The sequence below is a fragment of the Gouania willdenowi genome, chromosome 7 (genome assembly GCF_900634775.1).
Source record: "Gouania willdenowi chromosome 7, fGouWil2.1, whole genome shotgun sequence".
NCBI lineage: Eukaryota > Metazoa > Chordata > Actinopteri > Blenniiformes > Gobiesocidae > Gouania > Gouania willdenowi.
The window spans coordinates 28,218,235-28,233,658 of NC_041050.1; the positions used below are offsets into that span (position 1 = coordinate 28,218,235).

Genomic DNA, 15,424 nt, shown 5'->3' on the forward strand with positions numbered 1-15,424 from the left:
GTGCACAAAAGTTGGTGAGTTATGTATTTCCACTCTTATAATGCTCTTCTGTGGAGTTTTACTGATAAATAACAGAAATAAATGATGAGTCTATCCACCCACTAGGCAAAGAGAAAAGTGGATTAATTCAGACAGCTAGCGAGCGCACACAGTGAGTCACGGTGCATACTGTGTGTGGACAAAATGGGCTCCCGAGGCTGTTCCTCTAACACAAAGCAAATATCTATCCAGGAATAAGTTATTGATTCATCATTTCCCCCAAGCTCAGGCTAAACAGACATGTGACTTGGGGATCCTGATAATTGTTGTCAGGTAAACAGAAAACAGCTGAAATTCACTGTGAATCACAGTGTACATCATTCAGGTGACCTTACGGGTGCCTTTACTTAAACAGATAAAAACACATGCAACTTCTATTCTATTTAGTATTCACGCTCAACTAAAAACAATGAAATATTCATTGCTGTGTTTACAGTCTCTATTTTCCAGTCAGAACTACAACTTGTTTCTCAGTGTTTATATGAATGTTTTTGCTAGTTGTTTTGAATAAGAGCATTGAGGAAGTGCAGCCTTTTAGTCTACAGCTATACAGTTTCATAAATACACAAAGCAGAGATTGTTTGTTGATAACTTATGGAATTTCAGCTTGCTTTACACCAAAAGAGACACACATTCACACTGATGGGATTCTTGTTGCTTAGTCTGAATTGTGTCTTATGGGTTGTCTGAGTAATGTATTATAATGTTTTCATTTATTATCTTCTTTTGTTGTTCATTGTATTGATGTAGTCATCCCTGCCTCACTAATGGGACTATAAACAATTAAACATGATAGTGACCACCGAGATAGACTCACAAACTTACGTCAAAATTATTTAATTTTTTTATTTTATTAAAAAATACAATAATTACTACTGGGGCTCCGTAAATAATAAATAATTCTTCAGATTTTTCCATTAGGCTTTTGTATTAAAACAACAATATAAAACTATAACCGGTTTATTTCCTGAAATATAGCATTAGAATCCTATTGCTGTATAGGGTTTTTCAGTTTTCCATTCTATATCTATTCTTAGGTGTCACTATTTTTTTTTCTTGGAAAACGAAAAATAAATACAGACATATGGTCTTATTAGTAGCAGGTTTGTTTGTTTTTGTTTTTTTTTTGGTTTGTGTTTTTTCTTTTTAATTGGTTGTCATGGTGCCTGTCGTTTTAATTACAGGATCGTCAGACTTTGTAATGTGTGCTGCTGTCAACTTTATATACTCATTATATACAAGGATGTTTGAATCTCAATATTATCTAAGATAAGAAAGAAAGTTATAAATAAAAAATTCGGCTTTGTGTGGTAAAATGCCATGATTATAATCCATTTGCTGAGTAGAGTGACACTACACTAAAACTAAGTATGAAATAAAAATAACCATGTGATGTGTTTTAAACTTTAAAAACCAGGGATCTGCCCCAAATTTAGTATTTTTACCGCCTTTTAAATGTTCCTTTTACATACATTACCTTTGGGTCTACAATGCAGTGTGTCAGTACATCCACAAGATGGCATAAAATCCCCGTTGAAAACTCATTATGGTGCAAGTAAGCAACTATCCGCTAGGGGGCAGAAAACTAAAACAAATGGGGACTAAACACTACTTTATCTATAATGAAAAAGAGTGAAACTGAAATATCTAACACAATGAAAAACTACAGAAAATCAAGAGCATAATTGTTTTCAAGAGTAAAACATTTGCAATGGAAATTAATGTACTAAAGCAGCGTTTCTCAACTGGGGGTACATGTACCCTGAGGGGTACACGATGGCACTACGGGGGGTACTTGAGAGAGAAAGAGGAAAATTAACAAATGAAAGCATTAAAAATATGGGGTTTTATGATGTTTATTTTTAGTTTTTAAAAAAATATATATAATTATACTAGATATTAGCAGCAACTCACAAAACGACAACAAAAACTAGAAACATATACTGAATAATAAAAACAACAGACAAACTAGACAGAATGACACCAAAACCACAAACACAAAGAGAGAACAATAAACAATATTTACTACTACCAGCAACACACAAAACCACAACAAAGACACAATAAGTGAGCGAAAAATACACAATATCTCTACAAAATACACAAAAATAACAGAGGAACAACAAAACGACACCAAAAACATACACACACTGAGAGAGACTAATTTCAATAATACCAACAAGACACAAAAACACACAAAATAATTGAAATAAAATACTGAATAAATAAAAAAGAACAGACAAACAACAAAATACACAAAATGATGATAGAATATATCTTGATTAGAAGGGTAGATGAGCTGAAATTATAAAAACTATAGAAATAAATGCATTCAGGAAACACTAAATACTGTTTCATTCCACTAATTTACAAAAAGTGATTCTTTTAAGGTAAGATAAGACTTCATTGATCCTCCAATGTAGGAAATTTAGATGTTGCAGCAGCTCCAAAAAACAGGGAAACAGGAAATTTTACAGCATCAAACAATAATTAAATAAAGGAAGAGAAATATACAATATAATTAAATAATACAAGGCATAAGCACTATGCACACTTTCACTAGTGGATCACACGCATACTAGACAAACACTGTACACTTTCGCTCTATAGTTTGTTTGTTTTTCACAAAATTCTGTGCAAAATGTTCTAGTCGGACAAATGGGGTACTTGGATTCAAAAGTAAGAGAAAGAGGGTACTTGAGCTAAAAATAACAATAAATAAAATAAAAAGTTTGACAACGACTGATCTAAAGAACAATTAAACTCTGTGAATCAGACAGGCAGTGGAGCATCTAAAGGCTGCTGGGAACAGACGGAGAGGAAAAAGCACTTTAACACGTTTATAAGGAGTACAAAAGCCTGTAAAATCCCAGATATAATAACAATATTTATGTGTACAACAGAATGTGAGCAAGTGCTACTGACGCGGTTACATGGTCGTGTACAGTCGGTGGCGCTATACACCTAAAAGTTGCGTGTAGCCTCCAAAAAACAAGAAAAGAAGAAGAAAGAGGAAGAGGAGAAGCAGGAGAAAAACAAAAAACAGACGAAGAAGAAAACGCAGCGTCACAACAGGAAGAATTACAATTTGTGTAAGAGCGCGAAATGGCTGTTAAAACACACCGGTTTGTAATTACAATGATTAATTAGTGCAGTGTAGATATATTTATTTGGATAAAATTATGTTTCTGAATATTCGTGCTTTTAAAATGACATTTTTACCCAGCCAGTCGATAAAGTAAACGGGTGTTATACTGAGCATATTGTGTAGTTATTACGCCATGCAGTTTTCTGTATTTTGTTTTGCATAGAGCTCCTCCTGTCCTGCACAATATTTTTTGGGACTTTTTCAATAATGGCTGCTGAGGTCCAGCTGCTCAGAGCCCACAAAGCAAAGCTCATAGACATCCTGAGTGCTGATGCTGACTTTGTGCTGCAGCATGCAGACTCTCGCTGTCTGCTCTCCTCTCACGGCTACCAGCAGGTGAAATCATGCCGTGTTCCCAGTGAAAAGGTGACAGACCTTTTGGACCACATCATCCAAAGAGGAGCAGAGGCAACACGAGGGTTCTTGGAGCTCCTGAAAGAGGAGAGCCTGCAAGAAACCTTCCCACAGCTTTGTTTTATGAAAGACCTGCAAGTCAACTCTGTGCTTTCAGGTATTAAAAAATATAAGAGTCTTAGTCTAAATGTTAAAGCTTTTAATTTAATAAATGTTTTTTTGTTTTGTTTTTGTTTATAAGAACGTAAAAACAGTTCAACTAAAAGAATCGCAACTCCTGGATTACAGGATATTGTTCCAGCTAAAAGCAGCAAAAGTGAGCAATGCAAATGTGAGATGAGGACAGTTTTTGCACCATCACTTACTTGCATCACTGGCCTCTGTGTTGTTCTGCAGGCTCTGTCTTGGTGGGGGAAAAGCAGCTGATGTCTGTGGCTCGTACTATCGGCAGATCCTGGAAGGAGATTGGGAGGCTGGCTCTGGACATCTCATCAGTGAAGCTGGAGCAGATTGAAGAAGACCATTCCATCCACGTGGAGCGGGTCTTTGCCATGCTGCGTTACTGGCGCACCCGTCAAAGGGATAAGGCCACAGCTGCTCAGCTGCACTACCTTCTCAGTCGGGATGACTGGGCTCTGCCTCCCGAAAGCATCGACTTCCTGTTTGATTCGGACTGAGGCCTTCCTGTTCTCATTTAAAGACTATAATCTCTCAAAATGGAAATATTGTTATATCGTTCATTTGGGAGAGCAAGAGACATTTACTTCAAACAACAAAAAAAAAGGTTTTGTTATTGTAAAAAAAAAATGTTTTTAAGATATTTTTTCTACTTTTGTTACGAGTGGCGATTTGATTTGTTGACAAATTCCATCTGTGGATAGTCCTGTGGTTTATTCCCTATTTAGATAAAATTAGGTGTGTAATGAATTATTTGAGCCTGTTTTTTCTAAAGTGAGTCCTTGACTGATTGTGCAGAGTCTAATTCATACATGGCTTCATATTTTATTGTGTCTTCACAGAGATACACATGCATATTATTGACAGATGGGTGGAAATTATTGTCGAGTACACATACTAATTTTATTATATGTTTATAACTTGTTTGGATAAATTACCAATAAATTAAATCTAAATGTCTTGATTGACAATTATGGATTTCTACCCTCGCATATTTAATTAAGGGACAGTAGCAATCTAGGTTACTTTTAACCTGAATTCATGCACACTCCAGATAAAGCTTTTCTGAATGAATGATAAACCACAATGTCGCGCTAGCATCACACAATTTCTAATATTTAGAAAACAGGCACATCATTAAGTTTTTTAATTTTTATTTACCTGCTCTGCAGACTTTTTTTTTTTTACATTTCGCTACTCCTTCACAGGCTCAACACATGGACACTACTTTTTAAAATTATTATCAAATAACAAGCAAATTAACAAAAACGGATTCAAACACATTAAACAACACTATCAAGAACTAGACAGAAAATAAACTAAACCAAAATAAATTAAAGGTCACTCAGAATTTTTTATTTTTTTTCCCAATAATTTGGGAAATCTTAACAGGTTTAGAAGGCACAAACAACATTATTTACTTTGAGCAATTTAATACAAACAGAAAAAGCTTTAGTAGGATGTGTACATGTTTTGTTTTTTTCATTTGTAGCCTACATGGCTAATGACATGTATTATCATATATAATGTAGATAACAAATAAATAGACTACTCGAATAGGAGTGGGATGAAGTGGCACATTCCCACCCCCATTATTCATTCAGTTTTCAAAACTTATGTTTTGCATTTTCAACATTACATACATCAATTAATATTATATACATTCATACTTCCACAATATCTTTGATGACAATAAAAATGTTGGATCTTATCACTCTCCTTTTGCCCTATAGTTTGAAAAAATAGATTGTTTGTACATTGATTTAAATATATGAAAACTTTTGCATTCCTTGTATTCATTCACACCACACACAGACACGCAAAAAATATTTTTAAAAAAATTTATTTAAAAAATGTGGAAAAACGTGGCATTGTTTTTAAAATATCTGTATTTTGGAAAAATTAGTAGAAGAAAAAAATTGAGTTGTACAAATAAAATATTTTTTACTTTTATCCTATTTTTTATTTATTTATTTTTAATCAAACACAAGTAATGGAAAACTAAAATCCTAACATGTATAAAGTAAATGCTCAACAGTTTACTAGGCTTATTAAATACTTGAATCAATCTAAACACGAGCTCACACCGACGAAAACACGCCCTCACCATCATGGCTGCACAAGTAGGTCGATCCAGGATGGTCACGTGTTTTCTTCCCTAACCAATCCGGCGCTTTCCTGGCATGCACTTCCGGTGTTGTTTCCTGTTAGTGTTTGTAAACTGAGGGAAAAAAACTGGAAGTGCGACACGAATAAACACTCACAGGGCCTGAAAACTGAAAGGTAAGAGGTGAGGATGGCTGTAGGTTTAACCCGCGGCTCTGATGGAGCGTCTTCAGGCGGTGCTGAGGCGGAGCAGCCCGCTATCAGACTGTTACTGTGCGGGTCGCTCAGTTCTGCTATGGGATACGGTGGAAGGTTTCCACAACGTGCACTACTCTGAATAAAAAGCTGCTCCGATAGTTCATTTCACCAAAGATGTGTCGTCTTGTATTTACACATTGTAACAAAGCTTTCCACACCAAGCTGAGCTCAAAACTATTAAACCCCGACGTGTTGGTTGGTTATCCGTTGTTTTATAATGCGAGGTTGTTTTTATTGAACCCATATTGGCGCACAGCTGTGGTTGGTGATGTTTGAGAGACGAAAAAATGGGCGGCTTTTAAAGTGCACCGCAACCCATTCCCATCCACTACTACAGCCTCCTAATTCTACCAGAAAACGGATAAATGATTGGAGAAAAACAAAGTGTTACAGGATTAATGCAACAGCAGATAATGTATGTTTGTAGCTGTATCAAACATGGATAGATGGCCTGCTTCAATTACAAAAAAATAAAATGTCTTCAATAAAACATTTATTTTGTGCGATGTTAACTCCTAAAAGTGATTACTGGGTTTCAAAGTCAATTGTGCAAGCGTTCAAACAAACAGTGCAATCAAACGTTGAATGGCAGCAGGGAATAAATAAGGTAGTCGCTATCCGTACTGTTGCCGTATCAATATAACAACATTCTATCCGTACGCAGCGCCCCTATTTGGCCAGTTTAGGTCACGTGATTGGTCAGTCATTGGTCAGTTTAGGTCGCGTGACTAAGACTAAACCCAAACCCTAAAAATTGTTGCGATATTGGGTTATAACACACGTGTACTTCGGTAACAGTATAGCACATGGGGTTGTCCATACGACAACTGTACAAATAGATGCTTTCAATAAATAAATGCCACTGTGCTTAACATGATCTAGGCCTGCCAGAATTTTGAAGGAATTTGTCTGATTACTTAAAATTTTTATTAAAATGCTCTCGATGCAATACAAGCGTACAGTTTACTAGAAAAAGGCCGGTAACTTGAGTGTATATAAGCTTTGTAAGTAAAAATCTCTTAAACGAATGGCTTATTTGACCACAAAACATTTAGTTAAACAAAGCATGGAGGGGTAATATACAGCGGGGCTTAACCGACCAAATTTTCCAATTCGATTCCCATGATTTAAGTCTCGATTTGATCACAAACCGATTTTCAGATATGAATTATATATCAATTTTATTTTTAATTATTACTGATTATTGATCTTCCATTCAACCACTGCTGTAATAACCTCACAGCACTTTCATTATGTAGTGTAATTGGAAAAAAGACCCCTGAGGGCCAGCTCCGGCTTGAGGTTCCTAAGACAAACTGTAAAACCAGGGGGACAGAACGTTCTCTGTTGTCGGTCCTAAGCTGTGGAAGCTCTGCCCCTCCACGATCGAACAGCCCCCACCATGGAGTGTTTTAACTCTCGTTTTAAGACCCACTTTTATTGCCTGGCTTTTAGCACCGCGTAGTTGTGTGGTCCCCTGTGTCTTTTTATTTATTTTATTCTTATTTATTTCATTTTTTAATCAATTAATTCAATTTTTTTTACTTTCTTGTGTCGTCAATCCTAATTATTAGTGCGCTCGCTGTCTTGCCTGCACTTCATTCTGTCTGTTTCCAATCTGTCAATCCAACCTTTGGGTTTTCCTGACTGAGATGTAACGTGTTGGATGTCTGTTGGTGGTCATCCATCCCTCCATATGCCTCTACTTTCAGACGTTGACCCCTGATGATTTGGCTTTGCGTGGTTTCTGCTCTCACCTGTCATCCTGAGTGAAGCCCCCCCCCCTGTATCCCCCCAACCCCCACCCCCACACGCATTCAATCCTCGATGATGACACACCATTCCAGCAATTCCGCTCGAGACAATGTAAAGTGGGTCAGTGATAGCTCTTCATCTCCAAATCACCCTCCCTCTGTCAGCCCTCACTCCCTCCATCCCACTGGAAGCAGTGATGTGGATCAGTCGTCCTGCTCTGACTTGTGCTTTGTGTTGCCAGGCTGGATTGCTTGGGTGCGAGGCGGTGCTGTCCAGCATGGCCCTTATGCAGGCCAACAACATCCCGGGTCAGAAGAAGATGATGTCACCCCTGGGTCAGGGGCCCAGGGCCAGTCCTGAGAGTCACCACAGCCACAATCACCACGGGCACCAGGTTCTTCATGGACAAGGCCACCACAGCCACGTAGGCCATCCTTCAACCGGGAGCTGCCCTTCAGGCGTAAGAAACGGGCTGGGAGAGCCTTTTTTTATTGTGAATGCAGGAAAACAAGTTGGCAACATAGGGGGTATTTCAGGAAGCAGGTATATTCAAACTCTGAGTATGTTTGGGTTCAAATAAGGGAAACGCTGAGTTTTAGGTTCTAGAAAGCGAGGAGTATGTCACCATGGTAACATTTTCTTTAAAATGAATATACTCGCTGGTAGGTTTTGTATAAAAAACCCTGGGTTTCTACCTGGCTCCGCCCACCTGAACGCCAGTCAGTCATGGACTGTCTGTTCATTCCAAATCCGATTGATGTTGAGGCTCAAATAACTAGAGATGCTCTTTGTTGTAAGAGGTGTTTCTGTCCAAGACTGGATATTCTTTCTTTTCCAACATTGGAATGCAGAGCCTTTAGGGAAAGACAGTATGTAGAACAATCAGAAAACTTGCTCTGCTTTAAAACACCTACTGACGTATTTTTTAAAGTTCTGTGGATCACTTTTTTTTTAAATTATATGTCAATTTAAAGGAATACACATATATACCCTTCAATATGATACCGCAATTTAAAAAGTCAAATTAAAATCTAACTGGTGAGATGATGACCCAAATATGCATTACTGTTCTGAATTAGGTTTTTATTTCATTTTTAGATGCTGAAAAGTGCGCTTTTCTACTGTCAGATTGATCCTAAATGAACTTAAAAAATGTAACCAATTATTTATACATGTTTGATAGGATCTTAAGTACGGTTAAAGCTGATATTCGGAGTTTCTGAGAAACATCTCGATGTCCCGCCCTAAACAGCCTCACTTCCTCCCACTGCCTCTCCCAATCTACCAGAAGCCACGCCTCTACTTTTCTGCACGCGCATTGCGGAACATAACAAGGTCGCATCGGGTCACATTGATATAGGTCTATGGGTCAGGTAACATCCAAAATCATATTTACCTGTTTGCTGTTGTTTCCATGCACAGTTCCACATTCACTTTGATTGACAGTCTCAAAATTATGAAGTCGAAGCCTATTGGCTGGGCGCACTTGGCGATCGTTTCCATTTGTATAGGGTTCTATAGGACAAATGAGGGACTTACAGTATATACATTAATGTATATGAATTAGGGCTGCTCAACTATAGAAAAATAATAATCACGATTATTTTAGTCATAATTGAAATCATGATTATTCAAACGATTATTTGTCAACCAAAAAGTTATTTATTTTTTGTACAAAAAAACATTTTGTGCACGTGAGAAACTCAAGGTTTACATACTCAGAGTTGATTGACCCACTGTGTACCAGCTGTAATGGAACTGGATACTCAATTTATTATCATGGCTTATCTTAACTTAGAGTTTATGGATAGACTCAGTTTGTTGAACCTCTTTTCTGAAATACCCCCATGGTCTGCTGAAGCTGTGATTACACAACAAGCCAATCGTCAACCACTTGATATTGTAATTTAGAGATTTAGCTTTTTTTAAAGGCAGTTATTGGCACATCTGAACTATAAAGTGAATGAGGTGGATAACAACACATAGCAATGTAATTTTATGAGCTCCAGAGGAGTAGTTCTGCTCATAACTGCACCATAGTGGGTTACAAAGTAGATGAATAGATCACACCCTGTGTGTGATTTTTCCTAAACCAGCAAACAGTATTTAGCACAAATAATCTCTGTGATAATCGGTGAATTAGAACTCACTCAATATTTCTCCTTTTCTCCAATAGCTGATGCAAAAGGACGGAGATTATCACTCAGCGAGCATGATGGATAACAAAGACGTTCAGGCCAACCAAAATCTGCAGCCGAGAAAGAAACACAAAAAGTCGTCATCATCCCTGAAAATCAAACAAGAGGTGGAGGTAATGGTTCTCGTAGATTTGAGTCCAAATATGTTTTGGGGGGGGGGTTTTGAACTTTTGGATCTTTTATGTTGACAGCATTTACTTCAATCAGTTGATTCTGATGAAGACGACGACTCCTTGAAGATCCAAAAGAACTTCATCTGCGACTATTGCTATGGTGCTTTCCGGAGCAGCTACCATCTCAAGAGACACATTCTGACACATACGGGTAAGTGAACAGAAATTAAACCTGTATCGTTTGATATGGGCTAGTACAACAAAGCTAAAAACTGATGCTGGGTCGTTGTGCGTGTGCTGTTTTTTAGGGGAAAAGCCATTTGCTTGTGACGCGTGTGATATGAGGTTCATTCAGCGTTACCACCTGGACAGACACAAGAGGGTGCACAGTGGAGAAAAGCCCTACCAGTGTGATCGCTGTCATCAGGTTACTCAGCCATTATATCTGTGCAATGAAAACACGCTTCCTAAAGTGATTTCTTCTGTTTTTCACAAAAACTCTGTCATCACAGACTAACACAAAATCCTTTGCTTGAAAGAAAAGGCGTAAAAAGGTTGAAATTGCCGCTCAAAGGTTTGTTTTGATTTACACTCTTAACACTGAGGTTATTGACATTGTCGGAAAAGTTTTGGGCATTGCATTGTGAGAAATGCATTGAAGCGTTTTTACTTCATTTACACCATTGAAGTTCTAGTTTGTTCCTATTATTCCCTGTGATACTGTTTTGCCCCAACTTTCAGTCTGTGAAAAAACAACAGATATGTGTTGACAGTCACTTTGGAAGAGTTTTTAAAGGCCAACACAAGCTGAGTGTTATCATCTGTGATCAAAACAAACTCAAGAGTGGAAATTTCAAAAAACGTATTGCTCCTAATATAGTATCTAACCATCTTACAACAGAGAGGGGGTTCATAGTTTTTCACTGGTGATGCTATTTTTTTAAATCCAAATTTAGATATTTGTATTAGTATATTCAAAAATATATTTATTGCCTTAGACTTATCACTCCATATGCATAATTTATTCCATGCATGTAATTATAAATATTATTTGCATGGATAAATTGAGCTCTGATGTATTTCCTGCAATTACCTTAAGCTCTGATGTATTTCCTGCAATTACCTTAAAACATATCCTTCTGTGCATTTCTGCAGAACTTCTCACGGACAGACCGGCTGCTTCGACACAGACGACTCTGCACAGCTGGCATGAGCAAAGAAGAAAACCAGTACTCCCAGGACTCGACCTCCTGGAGCCCCTTACAGCCGTCCAACAACCGCCTAACAGTGTGACGTCAACCCGCAGCTCAGTGGTACCAAACACAGGAGTCAATATTAACCTCAGTTTCAGATTCACCTCCTTTTTTTTAAGTTAGGGCTACTTCTATAATACAGAGACCCCGTCACTTTGGGCAAAATGTCAGAACCCCTTGGGAAAAAGTTTGATGGCAATAATTGTAAGAATTGAACTGAAAATGCTCTTTTCAACTAAAAGGTTGTAGTATTTGTGTGTGTGTTGAAAGAGTTTGGAAAGTGTTAAATTGGAAGTGCAGCCCCTGTGATATTTTTCAAACCTTCTGATGGACTATGAACAATTTCATTATGAACAGTACACAAAGACAGTCGCCCTGACCAAAATGGATTAAGGTCGTAGAATTTCAATGTATTCAATTGTATAAAGGTTTTTAACTGGTGAATTAGGATAGCATTGATATCTACTGGTTGTTTTTCATCTTGAACTGAAGTTTCTGTCGATACACAGCAAAAGTTGGCTACAGAAACACTCAAAGTTAATCAACCGTGGCCTGTACTACGAAGCTGGGTTTGTCTATCCGGAATATCTCTGTCATCTGGTTTGATTTACCCAGAAAATCGCAACCTAGCTGCACTACAAAGCTGTTTAGTAACTCAGTAATTTTTCCCAGGGGTTTCCTGTTTGGATCAAGTGCACGTGCAAATAAGAGGCGGAGTTTGCGGCGTCTGGCCAATCACAAACATGGAGAAACGTGCAGAGCAGCGTACTTTACCATGGAGGAACGGAAAACTATTCTTAAAAAATTTGGAGATTTAGAATCTATAAACCAGGAAGGAATGCTGAAAGAAAAGTGCTGACTCTGTAAATGCGTAACTCGTAAGATTATCAATAATTAATTAGATAATAAACAGACACACTGGTCAGTTTCACTTTATAACGTCACAGATATAAAGCATTTTTAAGCGTTTAAGACCAATATAATGACACCTGCTATCGCATCAAACTCTTCGTCGATTGGATGAATGATCAGTTGACCAAAAAAACCACAAATACGTTAAGTAACTCAGTCTTTAGCTTATTGGTGCTCCTCATGATCTGCGCACCAACCATGATCTTCTATGAATGAGCAGGTCATTTCCCAAGACAACTGATTGCTCAGGAGGCGGTGCTTCTACTCTCCCTAATGTCTCATCGAGAACTTAACCTGCTCTGAGGCAGGTTACTCATTCAGCCTAAGTTACCATGGTGGTGAACCAGTGTCAAGCAGTGACAGGCTTAAAGCTGCAGTATGTAGAATTGTGAGAGTTGTATAGAAACAACCCCGCTCCACCCTCCCCTCCATGTTTTGAAATTTATCGTCTCATACTGGTATCCTCGTGAACGCGCACAACTGTGGAGCTCTTAGCGACTTTTTTCTCAATAGAGACTAGTAACAAATGTAGCAACTTTATTTTATGTTATTGTAGAGTTTTCTGATGTTTTAGAGACATGAAAGCACGTACCACTTGCTGCTGTGAGGACAGTAATAGGCTCACAGCTTCTCTTCCGCCTTTTGATCCCAGCTGCAGAGCAGACAGACAGACACTCCAAGTCCACACTGTAAATTAATTTCTCATGTTTTCTATACCTTGGATATGCTTCTCTTAGGTTTACAAGCGATTTATTGCATTTGTTCACACTCTCCCTCTGACTTGGTATGTGGGGCAGACTGCTAATGCTAACTCATGCTATTGCCTGTTCCTCCCAAGTATCTTTGAGGCTTTAGACTATTTCTTCTCCATGTCACTCTTACTTTTCCGCTTGTTTTGCCGTGTAATCGTTATGGTTTAAGCCGCGATGGGGACTTCTGCTGGAACGTCCGTCATTACACTTTTGCTATCAATGGTACGTGAGTGCAGCCAATTGTCGAGCAGCCAATTGTAACGCCCAAAACAGCTCATTGGGGCAATCTGTTTGTAGAAAGTTCTCTGATTGGCCAAAATTCTTGCATCATGCTTCTGGCTTTCTAAAGTCTAACTATAAAGCCAAGAGAAGGTCCAGAGATTCACTGTCCACTCAGAACACTTTGGATTACAATATGCTCAAATATGGTTATGTATTTTTGACCAAATGATGCCAAAATAATTGTAGATACTGCAGCTTTAATCTCTGAAATTAGCTTGATAAGAGGAAATCCATCTTTGTAGTATAGGGCCTAAATCTGAGCAGATTTCAATCAATCAATGTTTATTTATAATAAAAAAAAGTGCTTTTCATACATAGAGATGCAGCTCAAAGTGCTTTTACATAGTTAAAAATACACCCACCCCATACAAACCCCATCCACCACACACAGACACACAATTTCTGGCCTGCAGTGACTTTCACTTTCAGTGAAACCTCTGTTGTCTTTTCAATGCAGATGGTTGAAAATCTAAATACCGTCATCCACACACTTTGAGTGCTGTCGCCTGAATGTCATCAAAACATGATGCGGGGTCCTTTAAGCTTAGAGTATATCTTCAGTGAAGAATAAAAGTCCTACTGTAATAACAACATGGTTCAGACTCACGTGGTGTGTTGGTGCCTGACCTCCGGCCTGTTTGCAAACACTGGACTGATAACTTTGGGTCAGCTGTACAGCAACTTCTGTGTTGTAGCATTATGTAGATGTAAACATTTGGTAGAAGGCCTGTAGTTCAGCTGCCATCGATGGATGTGAGCAAAGTGGAGGGCCATTGCTTACCGTCTACTTTTCATGAAGTTATTAAATATCAAACTTGTATTAGGGGTAGAAATAGATATGTATGGGACCTAAACTTCTAATTAAAACCAACATTTTAGAAATATGCTGTATATACATTAGTGTGAGGGTTTTTCTATACAGCTATAAAGGTGAGGTGTATTTCCAGAGACATTTTAGGTCACCATCCAGGCTTGTTTTGGATTTTTATTTTTGCATGTTTTTGTTTGGTAGAAAAATATTTTTCATGTGAGTGCTGACAAGTTGTTTTGTCAGAAGTGGAGTTACTCAATTGTTCTGAAATGAATGGAGTTTCAGGGCCTAAAGCCACAATAAAATGTTTTGTTTTTAACAAGGCTTGTTGTTTATTACATTGCATGCAAAGGGCAAAAATATCCTGTAGGTTACTGTGATCAGGTGAAAGCCACACCCAGAATCATAGTAGTTGAATAAACAATTAATAATATTAAAACTTCAGAAAACGTATCACGTATCTCATCATTTTTGAATGTGGTATTCCATAAAACAATATACGCTGTGAAACCTCTCTCTGCTGTTGTAGCAATAAGTACAAGATGTGCCACCAGGTGGCAGTCATGAGCCAATAGCTACACTGCTTTACTGAAGATGACAAAAGGAAAATCACTGAATGAATAAATGCACAAAATGGTCACAGTTATCCAGGCGGGAATGTCCCTTCTAATACATATAAAAGAACAATGACGAGATGTATGATTTGTAACCAAATCCTGAACTTTGAGCAGGTAGTGGTATTCCACTGTGAACACACCCAAACAGGAAATATAGGTGTTCATTTATAATATTTAAAGATATATTCACACCAAAGAGGTCAATTTTTTCTTCTTTTTTTTTGCAACAATAAAAAACATTTGATAATAATAAAATGCCACGTATTTAAAGTCAAAGTGTAACTAAGCACTGAGGTTTTGGTGGTTTTGGCCATCTAGGCTGGATATAAAAAAAAAAGCCTTATTTGTGGGTGGGGCTCCTGGAGCAGTTAAGACACGCCCAGTCTATGATGCAAGATCTCTAAAGATAAATCTATGCTATGCTAACTCGCTACTCAATACACACTATACCTCTCTATTCGCAATTCTCTCAATCCAACCTACTCATCACAGAGGCAACAGGTGCTTGTTTTTATAGAAAGGCGGAGCCAACAATGGTGGTTCGTGATATCAGAAGGCCCCAAAACAACACAAACCACCATTCTCAGCCTTCGTAATAACCGGGTTTCAACCCATAGAGGGCAGTCACTCTTACATTTTTACAACAAAA

General features: G+C 37.9%; 2 protein-coding genes across 3 annotated transcripts; both read left to right on the forward strand.

Moving 5' to 3' along the window:
* Positions 1 to 3,088: 3,088 nt before the first annotated feature.
* LOC114467324 (uncharacterized) lies at positions 3,089 to 5,118 on the forward strand. Its single transcript, XM_028453517.1, has 3 exons — positions 3,089 to 3,698; positions 3,783 to 3,857; positions 3,938 to 5,118. The coding sequence occupies exons 1-3, from the start codon at positions 3,395 to 3,397 to the stop codon at positions 4,216 to 4,218; spliced, it is 660 nt and encodes a 219-aa protein (XP_028309318.1). The 5' UTR covers positions 3,089 to 3,394; the 3' UTR covers positions 4,219 to 5,118.
* Positions 5,119 to 5,895: 777 nt separating this feature from the next.
* znf740b (zinc finger protein 740b) lies at positions 5,896 to 14,477 on the forward strand. 2 transcript variants are annotated; one of them, XM_028453846.1, is made up of 7 exons: positions 5,896 to 6,001; positions 7,795 to 7,957; positions 8,079 to 8,297; positions 10,014 to 10,148; positions 10,227 to 10,359; positions 10,457 to 10,575; positions 11,304 to 14,477. In XM_028453846.1, exons 2-7 carry the CDS (start codon positions 7,910 to 7,912, stop codon positions 11,439 to 11,441), a joined length of 792 nt encoding a protein of 263 aa, XP_028309647.1. In that variant the 5' UTR covers positions 5,896 to 6,001; positions 7,795 to 7,909; the 3' UTR covers positions 11,442 to 14,477. The 2 variants fall into 2 exon arrangements, with proteins under 2 accessions (XP_028309647.1, XP_028309648.1); XM_028453847.1 differs by lacking the exon at positions 7,795 to 7,957 and having other exon boundaries at positions 5,903 to 6,001.
* The last annotated feature ends 947 nt before the right edge of the window (positions 14,478 to 15,424 follow it).

Coding starts and splice junctions, on each gene's coding strand:
- LOC114467324 (XM_028453517.1), top strand. CDS start 3,395: ATGGCTGCTGAGGTCCAGCTGCTCAGAGCCCACAAAGCAAAGCTCATA. Junction 3,699..3,782: donor AGTCAACTCTGTGCTTTCAG/GTATTAAAAAAT, acceptor TTTGTTTATAAG/AACGTAAAAACAGTTCAACT. Junction 3,858..3,937: donor TCCAGCTAAAAGCAGCAAAA/GTGAGCAATGCA, acceptor GTTGTTCTGCAG/GCTCTGTCTTGGTGGGGGAA.
- znf740b (XM_028453846.1), top strand. CDS start 7,910: ATGATGACACACCATTCCAGCAATTCCGCTCGAGACAATGTAAAGTGG. Junction 8,298..10,013: donor CCGGGAGCTGCCCTTCAGGC/GTAAGAAACGGG, acceptor TTTCTCCAATAG/CTGATGCAAAAGGACGGAGA. Junction 10,149..10,226: donor AAATCAAACAAGAGGTGGAG/GTAATGGTTCTC, acceptor TTATGTTGACAG/CATTTACTTCAATCAGTTGA.